General features: G+C 36.2%; 2 protein-coding genes and 1 long non-coding RNA gene across 3 annotated transcripts; all 3 read right to left on the bottom strand.

Annotated features, from left to right (window-relative positions):
• Window positions 1-191: 191 nt before the first annotated feature.
• On the bottom strand, window positions 192-2,057 carry LOC143741424 (uncharacterized). The gene is made up of 5 exons (XM_077233776.1): window positions 1,608-2,057; window positions 1,290-1,457; window positions 962-1,057; window positions 329-490; window positions 192-212 (listed from the first exon to the last, which is right to left on the bottom strand). The coding sequence occupies exons 1-5, from the start codon at window positions 2,055-2,057 to the stop codon at window positions 192-194; spliced, it is 897 nt and encodes a 298-aa protein (XP_077089891.1).
• Window positions 2,058-2,096: 39 nt separating this feature from the next.
• Window positions 2,097-5,391, bottom strand: LOC143741510 (uncharacterized). Its single transcript, XR_013205094.1, has 3 exons — window positions 5,362-5,391; window positions 2,687-2,847; window positions 2,097-2,565 (listed from the first exon to the last, which is right to left on the bottom strand). It is a non-coding gene; the product is annotated as an uncharacterized LOC143741510 (long non-coding RNA).
• A 3,804-nt stretch (window positions 5,392-9,195) lies between these two features.
• On the bottom strand, window positions 9,196-12,417 carry LOC143741511 (uncharacterized). The gene is made up of 5 exons (XM_077233807.1): window positions 11,676-12,417; window positions 10,341-10,437; window positions 10,153-10,263; window positions 9,852-10,018; window positions 9,196-9,698 (listed from the first exon to the last, which is right to left on the bottom strand). The coding sequence occupies exons 1-4, from the start codon at window positions 12,320-12,322 to the stop codon at window positions 9,941-9,943; spliced, it is 933 nt and encodes a 310-aa protein (XP_077089922.1). The 5' UTR covers window positions 12,323-12,417; the 3' UTR covers window positions 9,196-9,698; window positions 9,852-9,940.
• Between the last annotated feature and the right edge of the window lie 15,115 nt (window positions 12,418-27,532).

The raw sequence follows: 27,532 nt of genomic DNA on the forward strand, positions 1-27,532 counted from the left end.
TAAAACATACAAAACATTAGCGTTACTTTTGCATTATGAGAACAAAGGCATATTGTGTAGTTTGGGCCTATTGGCTGAACATGCAGTAACTTTTTTAGGCATTATTTAGACAAAAGGAGATAACTTTGAAATAGTCTGTTATAATGCTTTCCCCTGCAGCCTTCCTTCAGATGGGTTTCTACATCATCAAGTCATTCTTGAGGGTCTGCAACCTGGGTGACAGTTTACCACTTTCCAGACAAAGCAAAATCTTTTGAGTGAATTCAAAAGTGTTAGTCAGTGCTTTGGGATAGTTTAGGTGTAGTGCATAAATAAGTCCAAAGATTACCAAGAAGGCATCGCCAATTCTGGGGAGGCTGACCACGGCCTCATTTTCAAGGATGACAGAGATTCTCAAAGGGTTGTAGTGAACTGGACTTGTTGTGTCATGGTCACTGATGACAGTAAGGAGGCCTACTGCAACACCATCAAGCTCTGGCTCAGACTCATCCTGAATGGATGGAAAAGAGACACTAATCACAAACTAACACATGGAAAAGAACAGCTGACATAATATATCTTTCTTTAACCAAGTCCCATTGAAATCCAATACCTCTTTTACAAGGGAGACCTGGGTCTCATTCTTAGAGGTGAAAAACATAAGATCCATGTTCTGCACACTAGGGGTTGAACGACTTCAGATTTTTTGAAGTCGACTGTTATGACATCAAAGTCGAGTCGATGTTGACTAGTCACCAAATTACCGGAGAATCTAACTGGTGTTAGATATACTGAAACCAAGCTAAAGTAAATGTCTTACATAAAATGCCAATACAGTTCCTTTTTAGTGAGGAGAAAGAAGACCATACACAAAAACTGTATGGGTAAACTAAACAAAGGCAAGTCCTAAAGCATGTTAGTATTTTGATGTACTGTTTACATAATGCACAGTAGAATATGTTAGTGACTTAAGGAGACTCACTGTGCAGGTTCTGAAAAATCCAGAAACGTCCTCGCGCAGATACACAGGAAGGGCGTGGAGAACAGTAGTGCGCATGGTGTGGATGTCATGGATTTCCTATTTAGATAAAAACAGAATTATATACTGAAGAGTTTACTGAACAAAGCTGATTTTAAACAGTCCAATCAGAACAGATGTCCACAAATAACCTGTTCACATATTTAATGCAATCAGGCAAATGGCAAACACAAATTGGACTAATTGCAAAATTCACAAAGCTCGTTTGAATCATTGAACCTGTTCAATGTTCCACTGGTTCAACCTATGAAATGTGTAATAATGTATTTACCTGTTCATCGTGGATTTTAAAAATTTCAGCCAGAGCATCTGATATCTTCCCAGTTTTTGATGCCTTTTGTCTGAATAAGGTCATCAGTCGAGGAAGATGGCGGTCAAGCTCAGCATAGAATGTGTTGGGAAGGTTCTGATTAGTAATCCGCTGGAACTCTGCATACAACTACATTGAAATAACAGCAGGAGGAGAATCATTGCTTAAAAAAAATAGTTCCAATTTGAAGAATCTAGCACATTTATAAAGCAGAAAATAGCAGTCAAATGAGTAAGAATCACAATTTTAACTTTAAAAGAGAGAGCTGAACCATATTACCTCAGACTCTATTTTGAGAGCAGGCCAGAGGTCCATGAGCTCGTTCACTGGTGGGCAGGACATCACTATGGTCTGTCGGCGTAGGGGAAATGTGGTCTCCATCATCTTTCTAATGAGGGGCAGGTTCTTCTCAGTCTTCTTGACTTCCTCAACAATGGTCTGCCTCAACTGCTCAAGGCTTGAAGGATCCTTTCCTTCGGAAAAGTTGGGTAGGAAGTTTACTTCTGCTCGCTTGGGTTTTTTAATGTTGGAATGTGAAGTATCATTTTCAGGATTACTTCTACTTCTCTTTCCAGCATTAACAGTGACCTCCTGACATCCAGCCTGTCTCATCTTGTTCCTATAGTTGCCCATCTTAAACTTGATGCTGTTTTTCCACCCATTCCAGCCAGTCTCAGATCCTGCTTCCCTTAAGCAGGGATGTTTGGCTACAAGAGCCTCAGCAGCCATTGTGATCTCTTTATCACTTGGGTAAGCCTTAAACCCATATATAGCAGATGCAAGCTTTTCTAAAATGTCGTGCTTTAGGTCTCTTGACAACTTAAGTTGTGTGTTGTTCTTCTCATATTCTGCATTTCCATGTCTAAGTTTCAGTTCAACATCAAATGAAAATGTGGGTACTGGAAAAGGACCTGGAGGCCACCTGCTGAGACGCTCTGGAGATGACACATCTGAAAGTAGAACCGTAGATGCAATGGAGCTGGACTCTTGTGAAAGTGAGATGTGCACAACAGCTTTTTGTGGCAATTCCTCAATGTCTGCAAGGGAAGTAAGTTTCCCGTCAAAGTCTGGATCTTCATAAAGCAAATCGAAGTCAAGGTCGATTTCCAGCTGTTCTTTTATAATGTTGATCAGTGCATCAACAGAGGCTGGTCGTGAACTTAGTTTTAATTTTCTAGCCTGGTCTGGCTCAACAACACGAAGAATCATTGGTTCTGGGGATGCAGCTGCCATTGTGCTAATGAAAAGACAAAATCATGTTGTTAAAGAGTACCATATAAAGCTTATAAATTGCTTAATTCCACAGAGAGTGAAAAAAGACACAATAACTGATAAATAAAAGAAACATTCATTATTACCTGAACTCAGTTCTGTCTCACTTGAATGAACCGCTTGGGGGTCAGCAGCAGCGAGCCGTCTATCTTGTATGCTGAGAGAGGGGCTGTATCGTTCAGACCAGAATGCAGGTGGATAGACAGTCTTGTGTCTGCAGTTGACAGCTCATAGGACCGTAGATGTTCTACATACCAGGAGTCATAATCACAACACAGAAAAGATACATTGTGATTCACAAGGAAGATCTGTTCTATTTTGCTAAATTTAGACAGTCCACCACTGACTCCTACAGACAGAAACATTCCACAGACATAGTCTGTGCCATCAATGGTCACATTTGATGTATTGTAGATTGTGTCACTAGTTGTTAGTTCTCTAACGTGTACTTGAGCAACCTCTGGTAGAGATGAAACCAAAACAGAGTCAACCCTGGATGCCTGAATTTTTGGCTTGAAAAATGATGGTGCAGCAAGATGATATGCCATCATGTGTTGGTGTCTAATTGCCATTGTCTTCAAAATATTTTTGAAGTTTTGAGCATCATGCACCACTCTTTTGAAAAAGCGGTGCTTGGCCTCAAACCGCATGGTCCAAACGTGCAGCAGGGGCCCAAAGCACTTGACTAGAGCAGGATAATGCTCCACATAATGATGTTTAGGACGGAGCCTAATCTCAGGGAAAACCTCTAGTAGTGCCTGTCTATGATCACTGATTTTGCACACAAAATAGTCTAAGGTTTCATCAGTAAATGATTGGCACAATGCTAACTCTACCACCTCTTTCAGCTCCATCAAAACTGCCCATGCTTCATCACCCTCTGGTACTACACTGCCAACAAGCAATGGAATAAGTCGGAGCAGAGTGGCATTTTCATGCCCATTTCCTCCAATCGTTCCTTGCGAAAGAAACTTTTTGGGAAGTGGCTGAGGTCTATCCACTTTATCAGTGTGTTGATATGGGAATGATGTAATCTTGTTGTTCAAATACTCCAAAGTGAAGTACTTCAGCCGGATCATCTCTTTAAGACAAAGAGAAAGCTCCATGGGAACGATACCTTCCATAAGATCGTGGAGTATATCAGGAGGAAACCCTGTGACTGTATGGAAGTAATTCAGGGACTCACGCAAGACACAGCCACCTTTAACACCAAAGTGGCTGCTCAAATTGCCACTTTCTTGAACAGTTAGCACATGTAGGTCATGGCTGGCTTTGGTTCTCGGAGGAAACTTTCTCTCTCTGACTTCAGTTACTTGAAACTCTTCAACTGATCCCATACAGAATCTGCAAACATGACCTGCTCTAAATGACTCTACAAAGCCACCTAATCCATGAGCAGCCAAATTGTCAGCAGACACACAAAAGACAGTGCCTCTGACATTCTGACCAACTCTTTCGATGAAGACACCATCTTTTTCCAGAGTATAAACATCACGCAGCAATGGAGCAAGTACAGCTGCATATCCATACTTACGGACGTCTGTCACTTTTACCAGTATTGCTAGCTGTATAGCATGTAATGCTGATCTGTATTTTGGTGGCACATTAGCAAGGACCCAATATACAGCGCAAACTTTGTGAATTTTCCGTGATGTGCCAAGTGGATTGCAAATTTCAAGATCATCAGTATATAGCTGGAGTGGTAGGATGAGATCCCCTGTTGACAGTAACTCATTTTCAATGAAATGAGAGCCATTGGAGCATGAAACATATTGACCATATGTAGTATTTGTTTCAGTAATCTTGTTAAGAATGTCTGTGTTTTTAAACAACTCTTGAATCATTGAAAGGATAGGAACATACATGCAGGTATGTCCAGGTTGCTCCAACTGATACTCCACTGGCATTACATAAGGATAGTTGTGCTCAATAAAGGTTTTTCTGCGCTTGGATGAACTCAACTCAGCACCTTTAGAGGTTGATGTAGCCAAAACATTGCAGTCCATGACAGCGGCAACAACTTCACTCAGTGTAGGTTCTGCAATACTGTGACCATTTCTTTGCAGTATGTCATTAACTGCCTCTTTGATCAACGGCTCAGATAAGGAGAAGATCTGATTCAAGTGGTCTACTATTTCCTGAGTAGCTGTGTTTGAGACATGGAGGATAGCCTGCATCTTTAGGAATAATGAAGATACGTTTTTTTTAAGTTGATTTCTTAGACTGCCAGTGTCACACTGATCATCAGTCTCCACTTCTCTGCTGTGGCCTGGGCATTCTTCATGCAAATCCCTAGTTACCTCAGAAATACTGTCTTGAATATTATGGGGATCCTCACTAACAATATCAGTTTGAAAGTCTGATGCAACACCTGCTTGGTGTTCTCTACTTTTATGAGAATTGAATGAGGAGTACACATTCGTTTTATAGCTACAATCCTTATATGGGCACGTCACCGTTTCATGATTTTTCAAATGCTTTCTGAGATGACTGAAAACGGCTGATTCAGAAAAGGTTTGCTGAAATGTGCATAAAGGGCATTTAAATACCACAGGCCCCTGACTCTGTTCTGCACAACTGCTAGGTTGTGCTATATGATATCTTGACAAATGAGTACTCAGTGCATTAAGTGTCTGAAATGTACAAATGCAATCAGTGTATAAGCATGGAAGAGGGCTGATTCTGGAATAGGCGCTGTGCTGCAGCCTGTAGTGTCTAAATAACTGTATTCTGGAGGTGAAAGAAGCTGCGCACAACTTACACTTCCAGGTCATTTTGGAACCAGCAACCTAAAAGGTGAAGAAAAAAATGACAAAGTTTAGACCACCAACTAAAATTAAAACAGAATTGCTTCTACTTAATAAATATAACTACAATACTATTATCTTACCAAAACATGATATATGGAATACAGCTAACACTGCTTTAAAATGACAACATGTTTTCAAACAATTTGTTTTATATAATGTCTATAGATGTAAAACAGCATAAGTAAACGTATTCGTTTTTTAAATGTTTTTAAGACAAATCTTGAATTAATTTTTGGACTCATTTTTAGACCAATCATTTCTTTTTTGCAAGCAAATTATACAAAGTTAAGTAAAATACGATCTAGACAGGGTCAAAGGTTAAATATCAATTAGGAAGATGGTATTTATGAACAAAACACTTTCATGAATTGTTGACTTAAATACAGCAAAAAGCTTTATTTTGTTCAAACAGGCAAGTCAAATATGTGGGAGTGCGTCTTATTTAAGGTAACCACACTAAAACATTGTCTGAGAAAAAAAATAATTTAAGTTATTGGTATTTAGAGGGGTAAGGGGGGAGGAGGGTGAGAGGGGTGATTGATAGAATAATTCACATTCTTTGGATTACCTGGTATCTTTATCACGTCTCCAGTTTTCTTAACTCTGTATTAACTTCCTGAAACTGGAACAGAGATGCATGAACTGATCTGAAACTGGACAATTAAAAGCATTCAAAGAGTATCACATTATAAATACTTCAATTTTTATATTTTCCCTGTTAATGATCTTTTCATTTGATCACCAAAGTGTCTAGCTACTAAAAGGAATCAAGCTAAATTAACATTAAAGTAGCAGCACTGGAAATGTACTGCATGGTTAATTAACAATAATGCAATTTCTACAAACTAAAGCCTTACTGGTAAGAGTTTTTAGTTTATTAATATTTGTTATGAAAAGCAGCTTGTCTCCTGCAAGGTCGTTTGTTTTAAAACCGACGCAGCACAAGATGGCGGCCCTGGGCAGTTGACTGGTGTTCTGTTAACGTCCCTAGAAGCTACAGAGAACTCGGACTTGCTGAGTCAGTGTAGTAACTGTAGTTTGAGCTTAAATACGCCCTATAATGCACGTTCATGCTCTTTTATTATGATAATGGACCTTAGCGGTGCACTATTGAAAGTTTCCATCAACAAAAAAAATCTAAATATCGCATACGAGGTCTGCAGTAGTTCAACTAACGTCTAATTCTCACACCGAACGCGAATTTAATTATTTGCGCGAGTAAATTACATACAAAGTCAATGCAAAGACGCGAATAGACGCGTCATTCGCGCCCAATTCGCTCGAGTTCAAATTTTTCAACTTGCGCGGGTGAACGTCTTCCGCGCAAGTTGAAAAATTTGAACTCGAGCGAATGTTCAAACGTCTAACTAGACGCGATAGACGCGTATTTGACGGTCTATTCGCGTTCGGTGATGCCGCATTCCTAGATCTATCCGTCTAGATAAGACTACCGTGATGAGTCAGTGAATACGCTCTCTGAGACAAACACATCAACAAATGCATAAAAAAAGTCAAACTGAATAAATATTAACACTAAAAACTTACAGTAAGTCCAATGATGCTGCCGCGTAGGTAGTAACTTTCTGCAGGCCTTCTGTCGTTGGTTGCTTCCCGCCACCCGCGTGCAAAATGTTCTTCTGTTTTTTTTTTGGGGTGGGGGGTTTGCACAGAGCGGTTAGGATAGCAATCAGCGTAGTATGTGCAATGCATTAGCGCCGCCTTCTGCTTCGGATGTTGAATCAAATTAACTCGGAATGAAAAATGATCCCTGGAGCTGCTCAACACTTAAATAAAAAATATATAGGCTACATTAAACTGATGACAATAAAAATACAATAAATAAATACATTTTGTCTTCCACTAATATCTAATGCATTTCAGTTTGCCCCAATCAAATTGTTTTAATAGTATATGGTTGTTATTTATTTGTTATGATCGATTTTACTTATTTGGTTAAGCACTTTGAGATTTTATTGTATTTTATATAAATATTGTATTTTATTATTGTATTTTATATAAATTAAGTTTATTTTTAAAACCTCCCTATTTAAAACAATAAAAATAACAGGACTTTATCATATGTAGCATGTAATTACTTAATTGTATTAAGTTGTATTTAATTTATGTTTTTAAGTTTTGCTTACTTATTCACAAAAAAGTTCAATTTAATAAAAAAATATTAGTTAAATTTACTCAAAATGGAAGACCGTGTTACACCAACTTAAAATAATTAAGTTAGTAGAGCTTTTTCTAAAACTTTGAGTATACGCTACTTAATCTATTTAATTAATTTGAACGTTCGGGTTTACAGTGCAGTGTTCACATTTAACTGCATTGACGTGTCTTCTTGCCACAAAGTAGGTACAGCTCTTGTTGATATGACATCAAATAATTCACTTGCCAGTAGAAGGCAAGCACATTTCTCAATGTAAGAGTATGTACAACAGGTGCATTGAAATGTCATCGCAGAAGTGTGGTAAATTCTCTCATGACATAAACTTTGTACATCTACCTATTTTGTGTCAGAGCACAGAATGGAGTAAAGCTTCTTTTGCTTAAGTACGCTAGCATGTGCGTTTATTTGATGATCCAAAGCAGGAAATTTTTGAGAGTCATGTTTACTCAGCAACTCAGTAACTACAAGATGTTTACAGGGATGTCCTCTGATTCCAATTGGGCAGCTACAAAAACTTTCAGATGGACAAACTTTGTAGGATAGACTAGGGGTTTGTTCTGATCAGGGAACTACACTAACATTTTCCACTGGTGGCACTTGCGCTACTAACTTTTTCAGTTACTAGCGCAAAACATGATTTGGTCGCACAAATTATTTATATAGTAAGCCGCTCTGGATAATAATGACCAATAGTGAAACTGTATTGCATACAGATGTGCTTTTTATTTTACTCTCCATCTTTTAAAACACATGCCTTCTTGTTTTCTTTAAAAATGGTTGGGATAGATTTACTGCAATAGAAAATACAGTAGCCTACACAATAAAGTGCTAAATTAATTTCTTTTGGATTTCACCATGCTATGGTTGGCACAGATGGGCAGACTTCTGAACTCTTAAGGAAAAGTAAAATAAATATAATATGTCATTGTGAAGCTTCAATGATTCGTGTTTGAATTGTTTTGACGCAGTTACAAATTTGGACAGTCCTGCAATTGAAGGCCCACAGAATTTACAGTAGGGCTGCACGATATTGGTAAAAAAATGACAAAAAGCGATATTTGATTTTTCTGCGATATATATTGCGATATAAAAACAATTTCACCAGATGACTTGAATAGCTCTACTTGGAAAGAATGAATCATTCTAGAATGACTCTTGAGTTCAGTGTTGGACAGATCAGTTGTTATTTTAACCATTCATTAAAGTGAATCGGTTCAAAGGAGTCAGTTCGCGAATCGGACGTGTCATTAACGGACCACGGCACACGTTGTGTGATTATCCAGGCAGTTTAGGACATCGCACAAGATTTGTCTCAACACAGAAAACATTTCATCACCAGATAGATTTTTTGTTTTGTTTATTGAAAGAGTGGTTTATGCCATCTGAATGTGTGGAAAGCTTTTCAGAGAAGATGAGGCAACGTTATTTTAGCACAATTCACAACCAGTGGTAGTTCAGAAAAAAAAAACTTCGGTCTTCCGACCTTTTACCATCGTGTATTCTCAAAGATATTCAGTCAACTCAATTCATTATTATGAGCGAGGGAGGGAGAGAGAGCGCGCGCGCGACTGGGGCTTTCACTCTTTGCTCGTTCTCTCAGTTAAACAAGCGCGAATCCGCGAAGCCAACTTGATGTGTTGAATGCTCAGAGCGCGTTATAAAACGTATTCTTAAAATACACATTTCTGTTTTAATAAATGCTCATAGTAAATCATAGCATATTGCCTAAAACATTAGGTAGGTACAAAAATAATCAAACGGTGATACATTTGCGACCCATTAAAAATTAGGGTCGCAATGGCATTTCAAAAGGTCGCATATGCGACCATTTTGGTCGCAGTGTAGTTCCCTGGTTCTGATGGAACTTCATAAAGGTACGTGTCGTTGGATATAAGATTAATGCTATCTTGCCAACCTTTTTCCACCAATCTAGAGGCAGACTTAAGTATTTCTCCTGACTTCAAAGAGGCATTTTTCATTCTTCCAGCTGCCTGCAAATCGTGAATGACCTGGAAGTATCCATCTGTCTTCTTGATGAGAATGCTGATAAGATCATCCAGTCTACGGTTCCTAATGCCTCCCAAAAACTGATATTTTAGGCGATGGAAAAATCTAATTGGACAAGCAAAGAAAAACAATGCATGTTTTAATGTGATTGTGTTAGTTTGATATTAAGATATGATAACAACATCAAAATGCTGGTGATTCTATTACATAATGTGAATTAACTCAATCAAGTTTCATAAGTTTAATTTCAAATATTACCTTTCAACAAGATTGTTTGTATCGGAGTCAGCATGGTTGTAGCACCGTCCAAAGTCAGACCATGTGTGTCCTATTTCTAGCCAGTGATCCTAGAAGTATGAGCAAAGAGCTGGGAAATCTTCAAACCTCTTGAGGAATTGTTCAGCAGTTGACTTAAAATCTTGATGCTATTTTAACAAAATTAAAAAAGAATAGGTGATTTAATGTTAAATGTAACTGATTTAATGTTTATTTTAAAATAGTTATATAAATAGTAATAGTACAATTAAGGAAGCAAAATTGAATTGTTAATTGTACGCACTGTTGCACAAAGCTTCATCTTTCTGACGAAAGAAATGATTTCTGTTCTAACATCAGTATTTGATGGCCCACTGACTCCAGAGTCTGTCTTCGAAAGCCAGCGGACAACAGCCTGAAGAAAGAGACAATAACTAACTTACGGTACATTTTTCAAATATAAAGAATATATACATTTGTATGTATACATACTTGCATAACATGATACCAGCAAAGCAAGATATCTGACTCTGGGAAGACTTTCCGCAAGGCATTCATCTCACACATATCCTTGTCCACCATAAAGCACCTAGAGGAAACAAAATAGCATACAAGAAGGATGAAGAATGAAGAAACAATAGCCATGTTAACTATATATATATATATATATATATATATATATATATATATATATATATATATATATATATCCTTCAATAAAGATAAATACAAATGCGTTATATATAACTGAATTAGCAGATTTTTTTATTTTTTTATAACTGCATTAGCAGATTTATTTATTTATTACATGTGAAAAACTCTGCCAGTGTGGAGTAAGACATAATGAGACTATATTAAAGATACATTCTCTGAAAACAAGTATTTTACATCTTATGCAGTGTTGCATCAGAAGGTAAATTTCTTTTAAAAAAATCTTGTTTTAAGAATGTAATAACTATGCTAAGTATATGTAACAAGTGCACTGTAAAATAAAATGTTACAGAGCAATTTGTTGGCAGGGCAGTAAGATTTCTGGGGCCAGACCAATGTAGCGACTCTGACAGGGTATCCGGACAGATGTATCTAAATTAGCGAAGCCCGATTTGCAAACAAAGGTCAGTTCTTCGTGAGTAAACAAAGGGGCATTCCCAATCTTTCTCTCTCGCAACCTCTCTCTCTCTCTCTCACTCCTGTTTGTTATTCGTCTGTCTCGTTAGTTTTACTGTTTAACTGTACATACATGTATCCTGTGTTCAAATGTAGAATTCTGTATCCTGTAGTTTCAATTATTAAAACCATATTCTTGATTGATCCTGAAGTGCTCATTTACAAGTCAATGAAATGAATATCTCATAGCTACAAAGCTTTACAAGTTGTTACTATATCAGTAACGTAAATTTTATAAACACGAGAAAATTAATGTTCACGGCCGGAACATTGAGATTTCTTGGAGTTTATAAAAAGGGATAACTTTGTTGAGAAGTTGGTAAGTTAATCTTACGGCTGTTTGCTGGACAAACCGATGGTTTGATAACTAATTAATTCCCTTAAAGTTATCTCATATAATCGATCTGTAATGAGACCATTGATATATGAATGAGGAATTATAATTCGTTATGATTTACCATTCATACATACAATCGATCTGTTTTCAATTTCGATAATATAACTGTAATATGCAAATATATTAATCATATTTCATGATTAATTATTAAAATTCCCTATAAATAATTTGAGCTAATTAAGGCACATCTCAATGTGGCTACACCAATACTTCTACTTCAAGTATGTAAATTTAATTAAACTAAAAAATTTATATATACATACCTTGGTGCAGCAGGACACACTCTCCTTAACTGCTGTAAAGCTATCTCTAGTGTTGCCTCTTTCTCATTGCCTGTTACTATAAATGCGACTGGAACTCCATGGCCATAGTCATCTCTTATAGCCAGGGTATAAAGTGAAAAATTATACTGGTTGACGCAATGAGTAGCATCCAAAAATATAATGTTCTTTCCATGTCTGTGTAGATTCTCTCTCATGTTGGGAGTCTGAAGGATAATTATGAGATCCTTCTCATGGGAAAAAGGCTGAAAAAAAACAACATTATCCTTGAGGTGACTGGTCAATAATTTGGCTGAACTAACAGCATCATCTTTATCCAAATGGCTTCGGCGTACCAAGCATGTACGTATATTCTCAATGTCCTTTGGAGTGACAAAGTACTGACGGTTGTTCAAGTCGGTGTGTCCACGAGATCTGGACCATTTGTGGGATTCCAGTAGAATGATATCTGGCTTGACCCCCAATGAGATCCATTCTTCAATTTGTTTGACCAAATCTGGACACACTGTTTGAAAGTGTCCTTCTTGTTCACAAGTTGCATTGTGGCCATTGTGCTCTTTGCTGGTGCGTTGTACAATGATTTTGTGGCTCAGCCAATCACTTTTAATCTTAAATAATGTGTAAGCCATACATCCTGAGCTCTTGTAACTTCCATCAACAGGGTTCCCTGACCGGATACAGTAGAAAATGTAGTACCCTTAATCCTTGTCCTTTTGACTTGCAGAATTTGTGTTTCTAAAATTTGTCAAAGTTGTAAGTTTTTCTTGTATGAACGTCTCATGATTTTCTTCTTTCTTCAGGATATGCACATCAACTGTAATATTTTTGTTTTTTCCTCTTTGTCTTTCTTCACGCAACACTCTTTTCTTAATGAAGCCCTCCATTTCTCTTTACATTCTGGGTAGAAAAACATGCATTATCTCTAGGGTTGTTGTCTCAGAATGTCTTTTATATTCTTAAAATAGTGTAACCACTATTATAATTAGAGTAAATACAACTTGGCCAAAAATAGACTGCAAATGCACTCCATAATATTACAATATAACACCCTGGGTCAGTAAGATAATTCATTATTATTAGGGGCCAAGCACATAATGTGCGTAGGCACCTATTGTTTTCGTTCGCGTTCTTCTTCGTATTATTATTATTCATTTTTCCGACTGGGAGTCTACGGCAGCCCAAATAACCGCTTGCGGGAAAGTTATAACGGTTTGACATTCTGATAGAGGACAATCCCAAAATCAAATACACCAATTTTGGTGTCTCTAACTCATTCCCTCTAGCGCCACCACCTGTCCAAAGTTTCACTCATATTTATGCGAATAACTTTTTAACCATAATGCCTTCTGATCCCTGAGCTTATGCCGATTCGATTGCATCCTATGTCGTAATTTTCCGTCATATATAAATTAGTCCGCCATTTTGAATTGTCCCAAAAAACTAATTTTTCAAACTCGTCCTAGATGGTTTGTCCAATTTGCACCAGATATTTCATTATTTTTATTACATATATTACAGTTTGTCTTATATTAGATATTTTATAATTATTATTATGATTATTTAAATACAGTGATTAATTACTGTCTGTCTTATATTAGATGAGTAATAAGGAATGATGTCCCTGAGTCAACATACAAATATGATGTCCCTGGGTCAACAGAAGATATTTCATTATTATTACTACTATTATTAATATTATATAGTGACATATTACAGTTTGTCTAATATTAGACATTATATTACTATTATTATTTTTTAAATAAAGAATGATGTCCCTGAGTCAACATAAAAATATGTCGTCCCTGGGTCAACACAAGATATTTAGTTATTATTATTATTACGATTATTAGTGAAAAATTACAGTTTGTCTAATAATATATATTATATTATATTATTATTATGATTATTTAAATACAGTGATTGATTACCGTCTATCTTATATTAGATGAGTAATAAGGAATGATGTCTCTGGGTCCACACAAAAATATGATGTTCCTGGGTCAACAAAATATATTTAATTATTATTATTATTTCTATTATTAATATTAGCCTATACAGAGAAATATTACAGTTTATTTAATATTAGATATCATATTATTATTATGATTATTTAAATACAGTGATTGATTACTGTCTGTCTTATATTAGATGAGTAATAAAGAATGATGTCCCTGGGTCAACATAAAAATATGATGTTCCTGGGTCAACAGAAGATATTTCATTATTATTATTATTATTATTACTATTATTAATATTATATAGTGAAATATTACAGTTTGTCTAATATTAAATATTATATTATTATTAGTATTATTATTATTTAAATAAGGAATGATGTCCCTGAGTCAACATAAAAATGTGATGTTCCTGGGTCAACAAAATATATTTAATTATTATTATTATTACTATTATTAATATTATATAGTGAAATATTACAGTTTGTCTAATATTAGATATTATATTATTATTATTATTTAAATAAGGAATGATGTCCCTGAGTCAACATAAAAATATGATGTCCCTGGGTCAACACAAGGCATTTAATTATTATTATTATTACGATTATTAGTGAAAATTACAGTTTGTCTAATATTATATATTATATTATTATTATTATTATTATGATTATTTAAATACAGTGATTGATTACTGTCTGTCTTTGTTACGGTCGGGTGTAGGCAGGAAGCACGAGGAGATCAGAATTTCCAAAAACAATATACTTTACTAATAAATCAAACTCAAACTGATACAGGCAGGCAAAGGATGCACATGTAACATACCATGATGTCCCTGGGTCAACATAAAAATATGATGACCCTGGGTCAACAAAATATATTTAATTATTAGTATTATTACTATTATTAATATTATATAGTGAAATATTACAGTTTGTCTAATATTATATATTATATTATTATTATGATTATTTAAATACAGTGATTGATTACTGTCTGTCTTGTATTAGATGAGTAATAAAGAATGATGTCTCTGGGTCAACATAAAAATATGATGTTCCTGGGTCAACAAAATATATTTAATTATTAGTATTATTACTATTATTAATATTATATAGTGAAATATTACAGTTTGTCTAATATTAGATATTATATTATTATTATTATTATTTAAATAAGGAATGATGTCCCTGAGTCAACATAAAAATATGATGTCCCTGGGTCAACACAAGGCATTTAATTATTATTATTATTACGATTATTAGTGAAAATTACAGTTTGTCTAATATTATATATTATATTATTATTATTATTATGATTATTTAAATACAGTGATTGATTACTGTCTGTCTTATATTAGATGAGTAATAAGGAATGATGTCCCTGGGTCAACATAAAAAATATGATGTTCCTGGGTCAACAAAATATATTTAATTAGTAGTATTATTACTATTATTAATATTATATAGTGAAATATTACAGTTTGTCTAATATTATATATTATATTATTATTATGATTATTTAAATACAGTGATTGATTACTGTCTGTCTTATATTAGATGAGTAATAAGGAATGATGTCCCTGAGTCAACATAAAAATATGATGTTCCTGGGTCAACATAAAAATATGATGTTCCTGGGTCAACAAAATATATTTAATTATTAATATTATTACTATTATTAATATTATATAGTGAAATATTACAGTTTGTCTAATATTAGATATTATATTATTATGATTATTTAAATAAGGAATGATGTCCCTGGGTCAACACAAGATATTTAATTATTAGTATTACATAGATTACAGTTTGCCTTATACTAGATATTAGATTATTATTATGATTATTTAAATACAGTGATTGATTACTGTCTGTCTTATATTAGATGAGTAATAAGGAATGATGTCTCTGGGTCAACATAAAAATATGATGTTCCTGGGTCAACAAAATATATTTAATTATTAGTATTATTACTATTATTAATATTATATAGTGAAATATTACAGTTTGTCTAATATTAGATATTATTATTATTATGATTATTTAAATAAGGAATGATGTCCCTGGGTCAACACAAGGCATTTAATTATTATTATTATTACGATTATTAGTGAAAATTACAGTTTGTCTAATATTATATATTATATTATTATTATTATTATGATTATTTAAATACAGTGATTGATTACCGTCTGTCTTATATTAGATGAGTAATAAAGAATGATGTCCCTGGGTCAACATAAAAATATTTAATTATTAGTATTATTACTATTATTACTATTATATTATATATTATAGTGAAATATTACAGTTTGTCTAATATTAGATATTATATTATTATGATTATTTAAATAAGGAATGATTAATTTAGGGCATATGTTATGCCCTAAATTAATACATGATGATTAACTAACTATATTCTTCTATGTACACTTCTGAAATGCACTTTCTGTAAAGCTGCTTTGAAACAATATGTATTGTGAAAAGCGCTATACAAATAAATTTGAATTGAACTGAATTGAATTGAATGTCCCTGGGTCAACACAAGATATTTAATTATTAGTATTACATAGATTACAGTTTGTCATACTAGATATTAGATTATTATTATTATGATTATTTAAATACAGTGATTGATTACTGTCTGTCTTATATTAGATGAGTAATAAGGAATGATGTCTCTGGGTCAACAAAAAAATATGATGTTCCTGGGTCAACAAAATATATTTAATTATTATTATTATTTCTATTATTAATATTAGCCTATACAGAGATATATTACAGTTTATTTAATATTAGATATCATATTATTATTATGATTATTTAAATACAGTGATTGATTACTGTCTGTCTTATATTAGATGAGTAATAAAGAATGATGTCCCTGAGTCAACATAAAAATATGATGTTCCTGGGTCAACAAAATATATTTCATTATTATTACATTTTATATAAGGCTACAGTTTGCCTTATGGGCCTACTAGATATTGCATTATTATTATTATTATTATTATTATTTAAATACAGTGATAGATTACAGTTTGTCTTATATTAGATATTGTATTGATATTATTTTGATTGAATAACCCGCATTATTGGTAGCCTATTTGGTCCCATCCGCTAAAGTGTTTTGGTTTTCTTTTGCAAAAGGATTTTGAGGGTCTGCAAAACGAATGCAGGGGAAAAGTGATATACATCAACGGGAGAAAAGATCCGACGATACGATCACGGGGAAAACACCATACCGGGTCGGATGACGAAACGATCTCGGTCCGATAGGAGATTTGCACCTTATATGAGCAGTTTAGTTAGTGTTAGAGTTAGTAATGAATTCATCGTGAAATTAAAAAGAATACATTACACTGAGTAGATACAGACACGCATTTGAAATTATACATTTTATAGAAATTGCACTTACCTCTGTGAAATGAAGTAGAGACGTTGATGGCTGGCAAATTCAAAAAGTAGCGCTCAATCTGGATGATGTCACGTGATGAATCTGATTGGTTGATCAATTTTACATAAGCACCTCCCTTGTTGACCCAGGAACGCGTCTAACTCGGCAGAATCAGGACGTGCATGTGATTGGCTGTTCACTACTGATGTTACACCTGGGGCCGTATTCACAAAGAATTTTAAGGCTAAAGCTCCTAACTGGCGAATTTAGGAGCAACTCCTAAAAATAATGGGCGTGCCACTCATAACTTTAGGACTCCTAATTTTTTTCACTAAGAGTAATTCACGAAGCATTTTAGCCCTAAAAGTAGCACCTAAGTCTGGGACAGCTTAAAAGAAGTCGAGAGGACTCTAACTCACTAAGACCTATTCACAAAGGATCTTAAAATCTCGCAGTCGTCCGGGGTTCGCGACACAAGCGGGAATGCTGCATTGATCTGCAAACAAATCCTCTCCCATGTCTCACGCGTAGTTTTGCTTGATATCCCAGTGTCGAATTTCCCTTTTAATATGTTTTTTTTTTTTAGCACCAACTGGGCCAGCAGTAACTGATCCTGCGTCCAGTTGGGCTTTCTTTTCCGTTTTGGCGAGTTCATAATCCACCGTCATTCAACTATTACATTACTTCAATAGGAGCAACATTTCCTTGCTTTAAGTAGCCTAGTCTATTTAGGCTATGACAGCTTGTTTCCGCCACAGAATGAAAAATAAAAAGGTAATTGCGACTTTTTATCTCACAATTGCGACTTCCTATATCTCGCAATTGCGACTTTATTTCTCACAATTCTGACTTCATATCTCGATAAAAGTTGCAATTATTTATTTTTATTTTTATTCAGTGGCGGAAACAAGCTTCCATAGGCCTACTAATAGGATGTCAATTAACCAAGCAAGTGTTAATGCAAGTGTCGTTTTTTATTATTGGGCAAGTGGCGGTTTCATTAGAGTATTAGGCTACCTTGATTTAATTTAATTTAATTCACCACTTTTCTCTCTCTCTCTCTCTCTGCCTTTTTAGAATTACACTTCACTGGGGCCTGCACAAACATGTCATTATATATGCATTTCGATGACATTACTATTATTATTTTGTGTAGGACACAGACATATTTAGATGACGTAATTCCATGATTTGTTGCGTCTGTGTTATGTTCCGCATGATGGCCCTGTCATCTAACAACCAATCACGTGATCATTGCGAGGAAACTCGTGCATGAGAATTGACGTCATCCATAGCAACGGAGACTCACTCTTAGTTTAGGAGTTGTCATTTTTCCTTACTAAGAGTAGGTCTGAAAGGCGTTGTGAATAACTTTTAAGAGAAAACTCCTAGCTAAAATATTTTAGTGTGATTTAGGAGTACTCCTAGTGGTAAAATAAAATTCTTTGTGAATACGGCCCCTGAACTCCTAAACTCAGGATCAAAACCTGAGTTGACAGAGTAAATTGATGATCAGCATCATAGTACCAACAAAGCCTGATTGAATTGGTTTGGTTTTGTCAACTCAAAACTAATCCAGTAACTCTGACTACCATCATGGTGGGGGCCCCTGGTAGCACCAATTTTTTTTTGCTTTTACTTTTTTTTTGTAAATGCATTTTTAGGTCTTGCTTCATTAAAAAAAAATTAAAAAGTGAGTTGATCAGCATTTTTTTTACCCTTACAAAAAAAAGAGATTAATATTATGGTGCTAATGCTCCATTGCATTTCATTGCTACGCAAAAATACTAAAACGTTCTGTGGTAGTATCATGTATTTTGTGGACATGTATCGTAGTAGTACCATTGTATTCGAGTAAGTATCTTCTAAAAACCATGGAACATGAATTTCAATACTGAATAGAAGCCTATATTTCATTTTTTAATGTATTTTTTTAGTGTAAATATGTACTGCCATGGTATAAGCAAATTACCATTATGTTATTATCTGGTACAATGGCACTTCTACATTATTTTGAAGTACTAGCCTAACAGATTATTGGATGTCTAATGTTAATCTCATGTCTTGTTCCAAGACATGTTCCAAAGCATTTTCTGTCACTAGAGGACACTGTGACTCTATGAAAGAAAAATAGAAAAAGAAAGCAAGTCTAAATTTTCACTGAGACAAACAATGTCATCATGACACTCCTTCACATGGAGTGAAATTAGGCAGCTCCTGAATAATGAGATTTTTCTGAGGATATTTGTGCATTACTTATCTTTATATCTACCTGATTCCATTTTCAGATTTTTAAAACTTACAGAGATTTTGCAAATGGAGTTTTCCCTAAAACACCAGGGCCCGTATGTATAAAACTTCTAAGAAATCCTCTTAAGAATAGTCTTAAGCTTTGACTTAAGTGTCAAAAAATACTTAGTAAAAAGTAGGACTTCTCTAAGAGTAGGAGACTTTTATAAAGCAGCTAAAAGCAACTTTCAGTAAAGTATAAGACTGATTCTTAAGTGCTGACTGAAGTGGCACTTAAGTGCTGCAAACTAAGGACTACAATGTTGTTAACCCAAAATGGCCGCCCTTAATCAATAACTAAGCCAATAGTGAACCAGCAAGGGTGAGGTCACAGCAGCATGACACCAATCATTTAATGTAGTTATAATAAAATAATTTAATTAAAACACTGAAACTTTAATATTTTAAATGTATTTTTTTAAAATTGTTTTCCATTGTGCCAAATTATCACAAATTAGTATTGGAGGAAAATTGACAGATTCACCCTTTATTCAAATAGTATTAAAAATGTGTTAAATATTTTGTAAGCGTAATTGTGTAGTTGTGCCTGGAGTCAATTGTTTATTTGTGATAACACAATGAAACATTCCAAATTGTACAGACATAATTTTTGGCCAGGCTGTCATACAAAGAAATTATGAACACGTGAAAAAACAACAAAGGACAATTAAATATGTTGCAGACAATGTATGATTTTTTTTCTCCTGTGAGCTTTTTAGTTTTTCTAAAACCTGTAGCTGTAGTTTGCCCTTTTTTGTCACTTAATATTCAACAATATTATTGATCTCCTGCATTGACACCATTCAAGAGAACTGAACTGAGCTGGACGATGACATCACTGTTTTCACCAGAGTGGCTGTATAGATAAATGAACTAAATAGATAACTAATGATTTTTACAATGGAAATTAAAGCTTTAACGTAAGTTTCTGCCAGGAAGACTAAATTATCACGTCACTTAAGTCCGCTCGGTAACGTTACAAAGCGGACCTAACAGTAGGCCTACTGATCCACTTGTCCGTGCAACACTTCTGTCGCGCCGCACTCCACTTTGGGGACGTTTGAAAAGTCCCTTGTTTGCCTTTTTATCTATACAATCGTGTTCTAATACTTGTAGTAGGTATAAAAGATCGGTAGGCCTACTTACACACGTCTGAGTTTGAAGATGCTGGCGCCTACATTCCCCTGCATCCTACCCATCACCACCAGGATGGTCCCTTCCCATACTGTCCCTCCCGGGGGTCCTTCATCTGTCCATACCTGCGCCCCTGCCTTCATCCTCAGCCAGGAAATGCAGTTTCCGTACCCTCGGATCGCGAGTTACGGACGCAACTTTATAACACTTTATAACACAATACGTGCTTGCTGGGCTGTTAATAAATGTATATACTTTGTCTACAGAAATAAAAGTGACTTGAAATAATTGTCTCAGATAAATACATTCTCTAAGTTTAGTGTTTTGTTCTTCCCTCATATTTTAAAATATTGAAAAAATATAAATATAAAAATATTTTCCTCATAATTTGATGGTTTAAGCAAACTTGTAGGGTCATTTAAAAAAAAAAAAAAACTCTGCACATCACTTTTGGTCACCACTGTATATTTGGTGTGGTCAGTGTCACAATTGTGCAATTCAAGAGCCTGCTAACTGTGGAATGAAGGGCCCCGAGTCATCACAAGTGCACTGCTGCATTCCAGTCGCCAAAAAATATAATTATTACTTTCATTTCATTGCTATAAAATTTCTTAAAGGTAAGTTAAAAAAAGAATACCTTGATGATTGAACTTTTTAGCATTTGATCAACTCATTTAACTACAATACATCATATTTTCGTTGAAAAGCGCAATGCTGCGTCCTCTCTGTTGCCATCTTGTTATTCCTAACTAGGTTAGGAGACCTCTACAGCTCTCTTAAATAATTTAGGAGCTGAGACCAAGTCTTAACACTTAGGAACCTTCATGAATCACACTTATTCTTAAGTTTAGGAATAAGAGTAAAATTATGTAACAGACTTGAGACTAAAATTTTACTCTGAGAAGCTTTATACATACGGGCCCAGATAAACACTGCTCAGAGGAAACTATGGTGGATTCAAACTCCTTTATTGATGTTGTGTTGAAATTGTCATTGTTGAAAGTGTTTAGAAAGCTGTTGATTGTGCTGATAGACTGATGGTGGTGCATTGTATCTTCAATGCAAATAAGTTGCTGTCTCTGTTTGGTGTCTAATTGCTTCGGGAGGTAAACAACACGCTCGAGTGGATGGAGAGAAAGGTGAAGCGTGAATATCAATCTCTCACATCAGTGTCATCAAATGACTTTTACAGAGTTGAAGTGCCCTAATTAGCAGCTGGCCCCCAGTGGCCCTCCTTTGATGGCACAGGTTTCTGAGATGTACTAATGGATATCAGCATGTGCACTTAGGTCTGAATAATGCATTATTCTGCATATGCAGGGTTGTCGCTTACTTCAGCGCATGGAGATTTATGTTTTATGTAGGTATTATGTGTCAAAAGAATAAAAATGACTGGTTTCACTGACCATCAGGAATGTATGACCTTATAAAATGTACACTGTGAACTAGCAAATACGTGAAAGTTAATGTAGTTGGGAAAGTATTTTTATTATTATTTCTTAAAAAAGACAGAAGTCATCTTTATTTTTATAGTGATTTTTACAATACAGATTGTTTCAAAGTAGCTTTACAGTGATTAACAGGAGGATGATCATTCAATGATGCAGAGTTCAATTCTGGTGTAAAGCAGCTCTAAAATAGAAAATAATGTCTATGTTCGGCTGAAGTCAGTTCAGTGTTGATTCAGTTCCATTGTAAAGATCGTCAATTCAGCTCAGTTTAGTTCCCTTTCTTATAGTGTTAATGCAGTCAGATCAACAATATTGTTGAATATTAAATGTTCCCAACTAAGAAACCAATCAAAATATTTCATCCAATTAATCAGGATAAGGATGAGACAAACAGCCTAATATTCTTCTTGAATGAATGAATGAATAAATGGAGCTGTGGGTCGACATTGTCCTTCACTCATTCAAGATTAACAAGCATGTTTCCAGCAGAATAGATCATGCACAGACCAGATCTCAATGCTCCGCATCATAGTCCAACAGTCCCTGGAGTGGAATTCCTCCTTGTATATCAACTTGGTCAACTATGAGAAGACGTTTGACAGCTTGGATCTAGAGAAGATCTAGAGAAGATCAAAGGAAGCTCCTTCAACACTACGGCATCCTAGTAATGTTGGTTAACCTGATTTGAAAATCTTATGATGTACAGTCTTGTAGAGTCACCGATGGAGGGTAGCTCACCAACAGCTTCCAGGGTGAAAACAGGAATTAGACAAGGATGCCTGTTCTCATTCTTGTTGATTCTTTTAGCCATTGACTGGATTATGAAGGAATCCACTAGAGATCCAGCTCGAGGACCTGGACTTTGCTGACCACTTGTACTTATATCTATAAAGAGCAGATGCAAGAGAAGACTGATGTAGTGACTTAATTTTGGATTGGTCTCATTGTTAACAGAGATAAGACCAAGATCCTCAAGTCCCCTGGAAGAAGTCCAGTCCTTTACTTACCTGAGCAGCATCATTGACCAACAGGGTAGAACAGATGCAGATGTCAAGGCAAGGATTGGCAAAGCAAGGGCAGTCTTCATACAGCTCAAGAACATCTGGAGCTCCATACATATGTCCTTGAAAACAAAGATCTGCCTCTTCAACTCTAACATGAAGTCAGTGTTGCTGTATGGAGCTGAAACCTGGAGGATGACCCAAGATAACCATCAGGAAGTTCCAAACCTTCATCCACAGCTGTCTCAGAAGGATTCTCCAGATCTATTGGCCTGACACCATCAGCAATACCAACCTTTGGGAAAGGACACACCAATTCCCTGCTGAAGAAGCAATCAGGAAGAGAAGATGGAGCTGGATAGGGCACACTCTTCGTAAGCCACTAACCAACATGAACAGGTAGGCATTGAGAAGAGGAGAAGATGGAGAAGAGGCCGTCCAAGAAACACCAGGGGCCTCATTTATAAACGTTGCGTACGCACAAAAGAAGGCGTACGCCGCTCTCTACGCAATAATTGGTATTTATAAAAAGCAAAATTGACAGTAAAATGTGCGGTCCTTCACGCAAGCTCTGACCCAGGCGTACGCACAAAAACGGGTGAAATGAGAAATGGCGACACCGTCGGCAGATGGAAGAAACACGTGAAAGTGTGTGAAACTGTAGACCGTTGTGTAAAATAAATGGCAATACTGCCTCTCATAAATAACACGAAGACTTCACAAAGCAAGTCTTACAATTAACAGCCTACACGAACACCCGTTTGATCGATCTGCAACAGAAATGCAAATTAACACATATTTGCAAAAAGAAAAGTAAAATATGTTCTGCAATAATATTGGCATGTTATACAATTCATCCTCATAAATAAGATGGTAAACAGAACGAAATAATGTACAAAACTGATATTCTCGCTAATGTGTCCGTCTGGCGGAGCAGATATAGATGCAATTAGATAGTCAGTCAGATAGATAGATAATTAGGGAGATAGATAGATCAATAGATAGATAGATAGATAGATAGATAGATAGATAGATAGATAGATAGATAGATAGATAGATAGATAGATAGATAGATAGATAGATAGATAGATAGATAGATAGATAGATTATTTGTCCACTGGGTAAAAATGTATTCATCAGCTACGGAATTATGGTATTCATGCATATGCCTTTAGTTTGTTTTATTTTAGATAAAATAACGTATGACGTTGTTTGTAATGTCTCAATCATTCAGAAAGCTGCTAGAAATTACATTTGCGCTGAACTATTTCCCATTTCCAAGTAGATTATAACCGATATTTGTAGCTTGTCAGATGCAATTAAATGGATGGAAATAAAATGCCCCATCACAATGCATAATGATTCCATAAAGTTTCCATACACGGTGGGTGAACAGGCAAACAAGAAAGCTCAATTTACAGCTATGTACGGTTTCCCAAATGTAATCGGTGCTATTGACTGCACTCATGTTGCCATAAGGGCGCCGAAAAGAAATCGAAAAAAAAAAAATCGAAAGCATTTCCATTCAATCAATGCCCAAATTATTTGTGATGCAGACATGTTGCTCACTAATGTAGTAGCTCGGTGGCCTGGGTCAACCCATGACTCCTTCATTTTAAGACACAGCAGTGTCGGACGCAGACTCGAGGCTGGTGCTGTGCGTGATGGCTGGCTTCTAGGTACGTTTGATTAATAGACATTTCACATTTTAATGTACTTCAATGTCTTAACCCTTTCACTATCCTTGCAGGGGACAGTGGATATCCCCTCAAACAGTGGATGCTTACGCCTTTCGTCAACCCACATAGTGCAGAGGAAAGGCACTACAACATGTGCCACAGCCGAGCTCGCGCTATAGTGGAGCGCACCATCGGCTTGTTTAAGGGCAGATGGCGCTGCCTCGACTGCACTGGAGGGAGGTTATTGTACACTCCTGAAAAGGTGTGCCAAATCGTGCTGGTATGTGCTGTGCTACACAATGTGGCACAGCTTAAAAACGTGCCTCTACCCCCTGACGCCGATTGCTGTGTTGGCCCCGACCCTGACCCCCATCCCCAGGCATTTGAGCCAAATGCTGCTGCGGCGTTCGGAAGTGATGCGTCGCTTGTAAAGAACAAAACGTGTGGAAAAAATATATTATTTATTCAAGAATTCCCTCATTGTGCACTTTATTTCAGATGGACAGTCTTGATTTCGCCCAACTCCTTGGCCACCTCTCTGACTGAATTGATGACTTCCCTCTGCATTTCGAGGACTGCATCGGTGAGGACACGTCCGCTGCTGGAGGGTTGAGAACCACGTGCCGTTGAGACGCTGGGTCCAGATGGCTGCTCAGCTGCAGCATCGTAACCACTGGCCCTGCTGGGACACCCAGCGACTGAAATAAAGATTGTTCTATATGAATAAACTGTAATCGTGTAGCCTACATACATGTGACTTGACTGCATTCATTTTACTTATTTCACTTACCTGTGTCATCCGGTGCATCTGGCGCGTCAGTGTCACCCCAGACGCTTTTTTGCCTCGACTTTGATGTCCGACCATTTCTTTTTTATTTCGGCCACAGTCCGAGGTTGTGAGGCTACAGCATTTACGGCGTCTGCAACCTTTTGCCACTCAAGTGCCTTTTTGGCATTAGTAATGCCCACACTGTGCCCTCCAAACAACATTTTTCTCCTCTTTTCCACCTCGCCAACGATAACTTCTACTTCACATTGAGTGAAGTTACGTTTTTTTGATTTCCTCTCTGTGTTTGCAATGATTTCGCAATCGATGAATATTAACTTGTGGGCGTTTCACGGACTATTTATGGGCAACTATGGGCGTGACATGAAGCCGCAAAAGCTGCGCTACATTTAGAATTGATTGTGATTTATTAAGGGAAAAATGCGTAGGATGTGCTTGCGCACGGTTTTATAAATCCGAATATTTCTGTGCGTAAGCACGTCCTATGTTTAATCCGTACGCCACTTCTGACGCAAATCCTAAGCAAAGTTTTATAAATGAGGCCCCTGGTGATGTGACCTTGAGGCAGACATCACCAAGAAGGGCTACACCTGGAACCAGTTGGAAAGAATGTCCAAGGACAGAGGACTCTGGAGGTCTGCGGTTGAGGGCCCAGACCCTGGCAAGGGTGATGGGCATAAGTAAGTAAGTGACATTTTACGATGTAACAAGTACATTGGATGTTGTGGGAAAGTGTTCCTGGTTCCGGTTGACCTACTTTATGCAGCCTAACAATCCTTAAATGGATTTAAGTGTATAGAAATGTGATAGTGTGTTATGTGTATGGTTGGTTAAAAATATGTCCTTTTAATCTAGTTTTAAACTGACAGAGTATGTCTGCCTCCTGAACAACGCTAGGAAGACTGTTCCAGAGTTTGGTCACTAAATAGGAAAATGATCTACCGCCCGCAGATGATATTGATATTCTACCACCCAGAAGAGCATTACAATAATCAAGACTTGAGTTCATGAACACATGAGACAAAGAGACAAAGCATCACCTCTGATCCAGCCCCTTAGCATACAGGGTCAGCCAGTGGAACAAGTGCAGGTATTCAGGTACCCGGGCACAGAAATAGACACTTCCCGGTCCTTCTCACAACACACAGATACAACATACAAAAAAGCACAACAACGTCTCCGCCTGCTCAGAAAACTCAGAACTTTTCAGATCAGCAAGGATCTTTGGTATACCACACCCTTATTGAATCAGTTCTTACTTTCAATATCTCTTCCTGGTACAATCAACTAACCATCAAACACAAAATAAGACTTTCACGTATAGTGAATCACACTGCCAATATAATTGGCTCCTCTCATCCCTCCCTATCTGAGCTGTACAGCCGCTCAGTGATCAGGAAAGCCAACCTGATCACAGAGGACCCCTCTCACCCCCTCCATCACTCTTTCCAGGTACTACCATCAGGTAGTTTTAAGGTACCACTGGCCTGCAAAAACATTTACAAGAAATTGTTCATCCCCTCTGCAATAGCCATACTGAACAGCACAATATAAACACTATAGTCAGTTATTTTTATATGTCTGTGTGAAATTTATGCCTGTGTGAATGCCTCTTTGTGACTGAAACCTTGTCAAAGAAAATTTTCTGTAACCCTTGTGTAACAGACAATAAAGTATTTTCTTATCTTATCTTATGAACTAACTTTTCTGCATTTGTCATTGATAGTGTATGCCTTAATTTAGATATATTTTTAAGATGGAAAAATGTGGTTTTACAAATGCTAGAAATTTGGCTTTCAAGTTAAAGATTGCCATTAAATAGCACACCGAGATTCCTAATTGATGATTTAAAGCACATTAAAAACATCACATAGACAAATGAACAACATTAAAAACTTGATATTCACCACAGGGGGACTTTAACTGATTATCTGAATAATAGATTTTAACACGCCAGTACGAAACAGCATTGGGCTGAACTCTGGTGTGAGAATGATAAACCATAAGTGAAAAAAAAATTTTTTTAGTCAAGTCAAATCAAGGCACCTTTATTTATATAGCACTTTTTACAATATAGATTGTTTCAAAGCAGCTTTGCAGTGATATTAGGAAAATATGGCCAGCAGCCATATCACCCTGTAGCC

The sequence above is a fragment of the Siphateles boraxobius genome, unplaced genomic scaffold, assembly GCF_051911475.1.
Source record: "Siphateles boraxobius isolate OS27281-9 unplaced genomic scaffold, OSU_SipBor_1 19, whole genome shotgun sequence".
NCBI classification, from domain to species: Eukaryota; Metazoa; Chordata; class Actinopteri; order Cypriniformes; family Leuciscidae; genus Siphateles; species Siphateles boraxobius.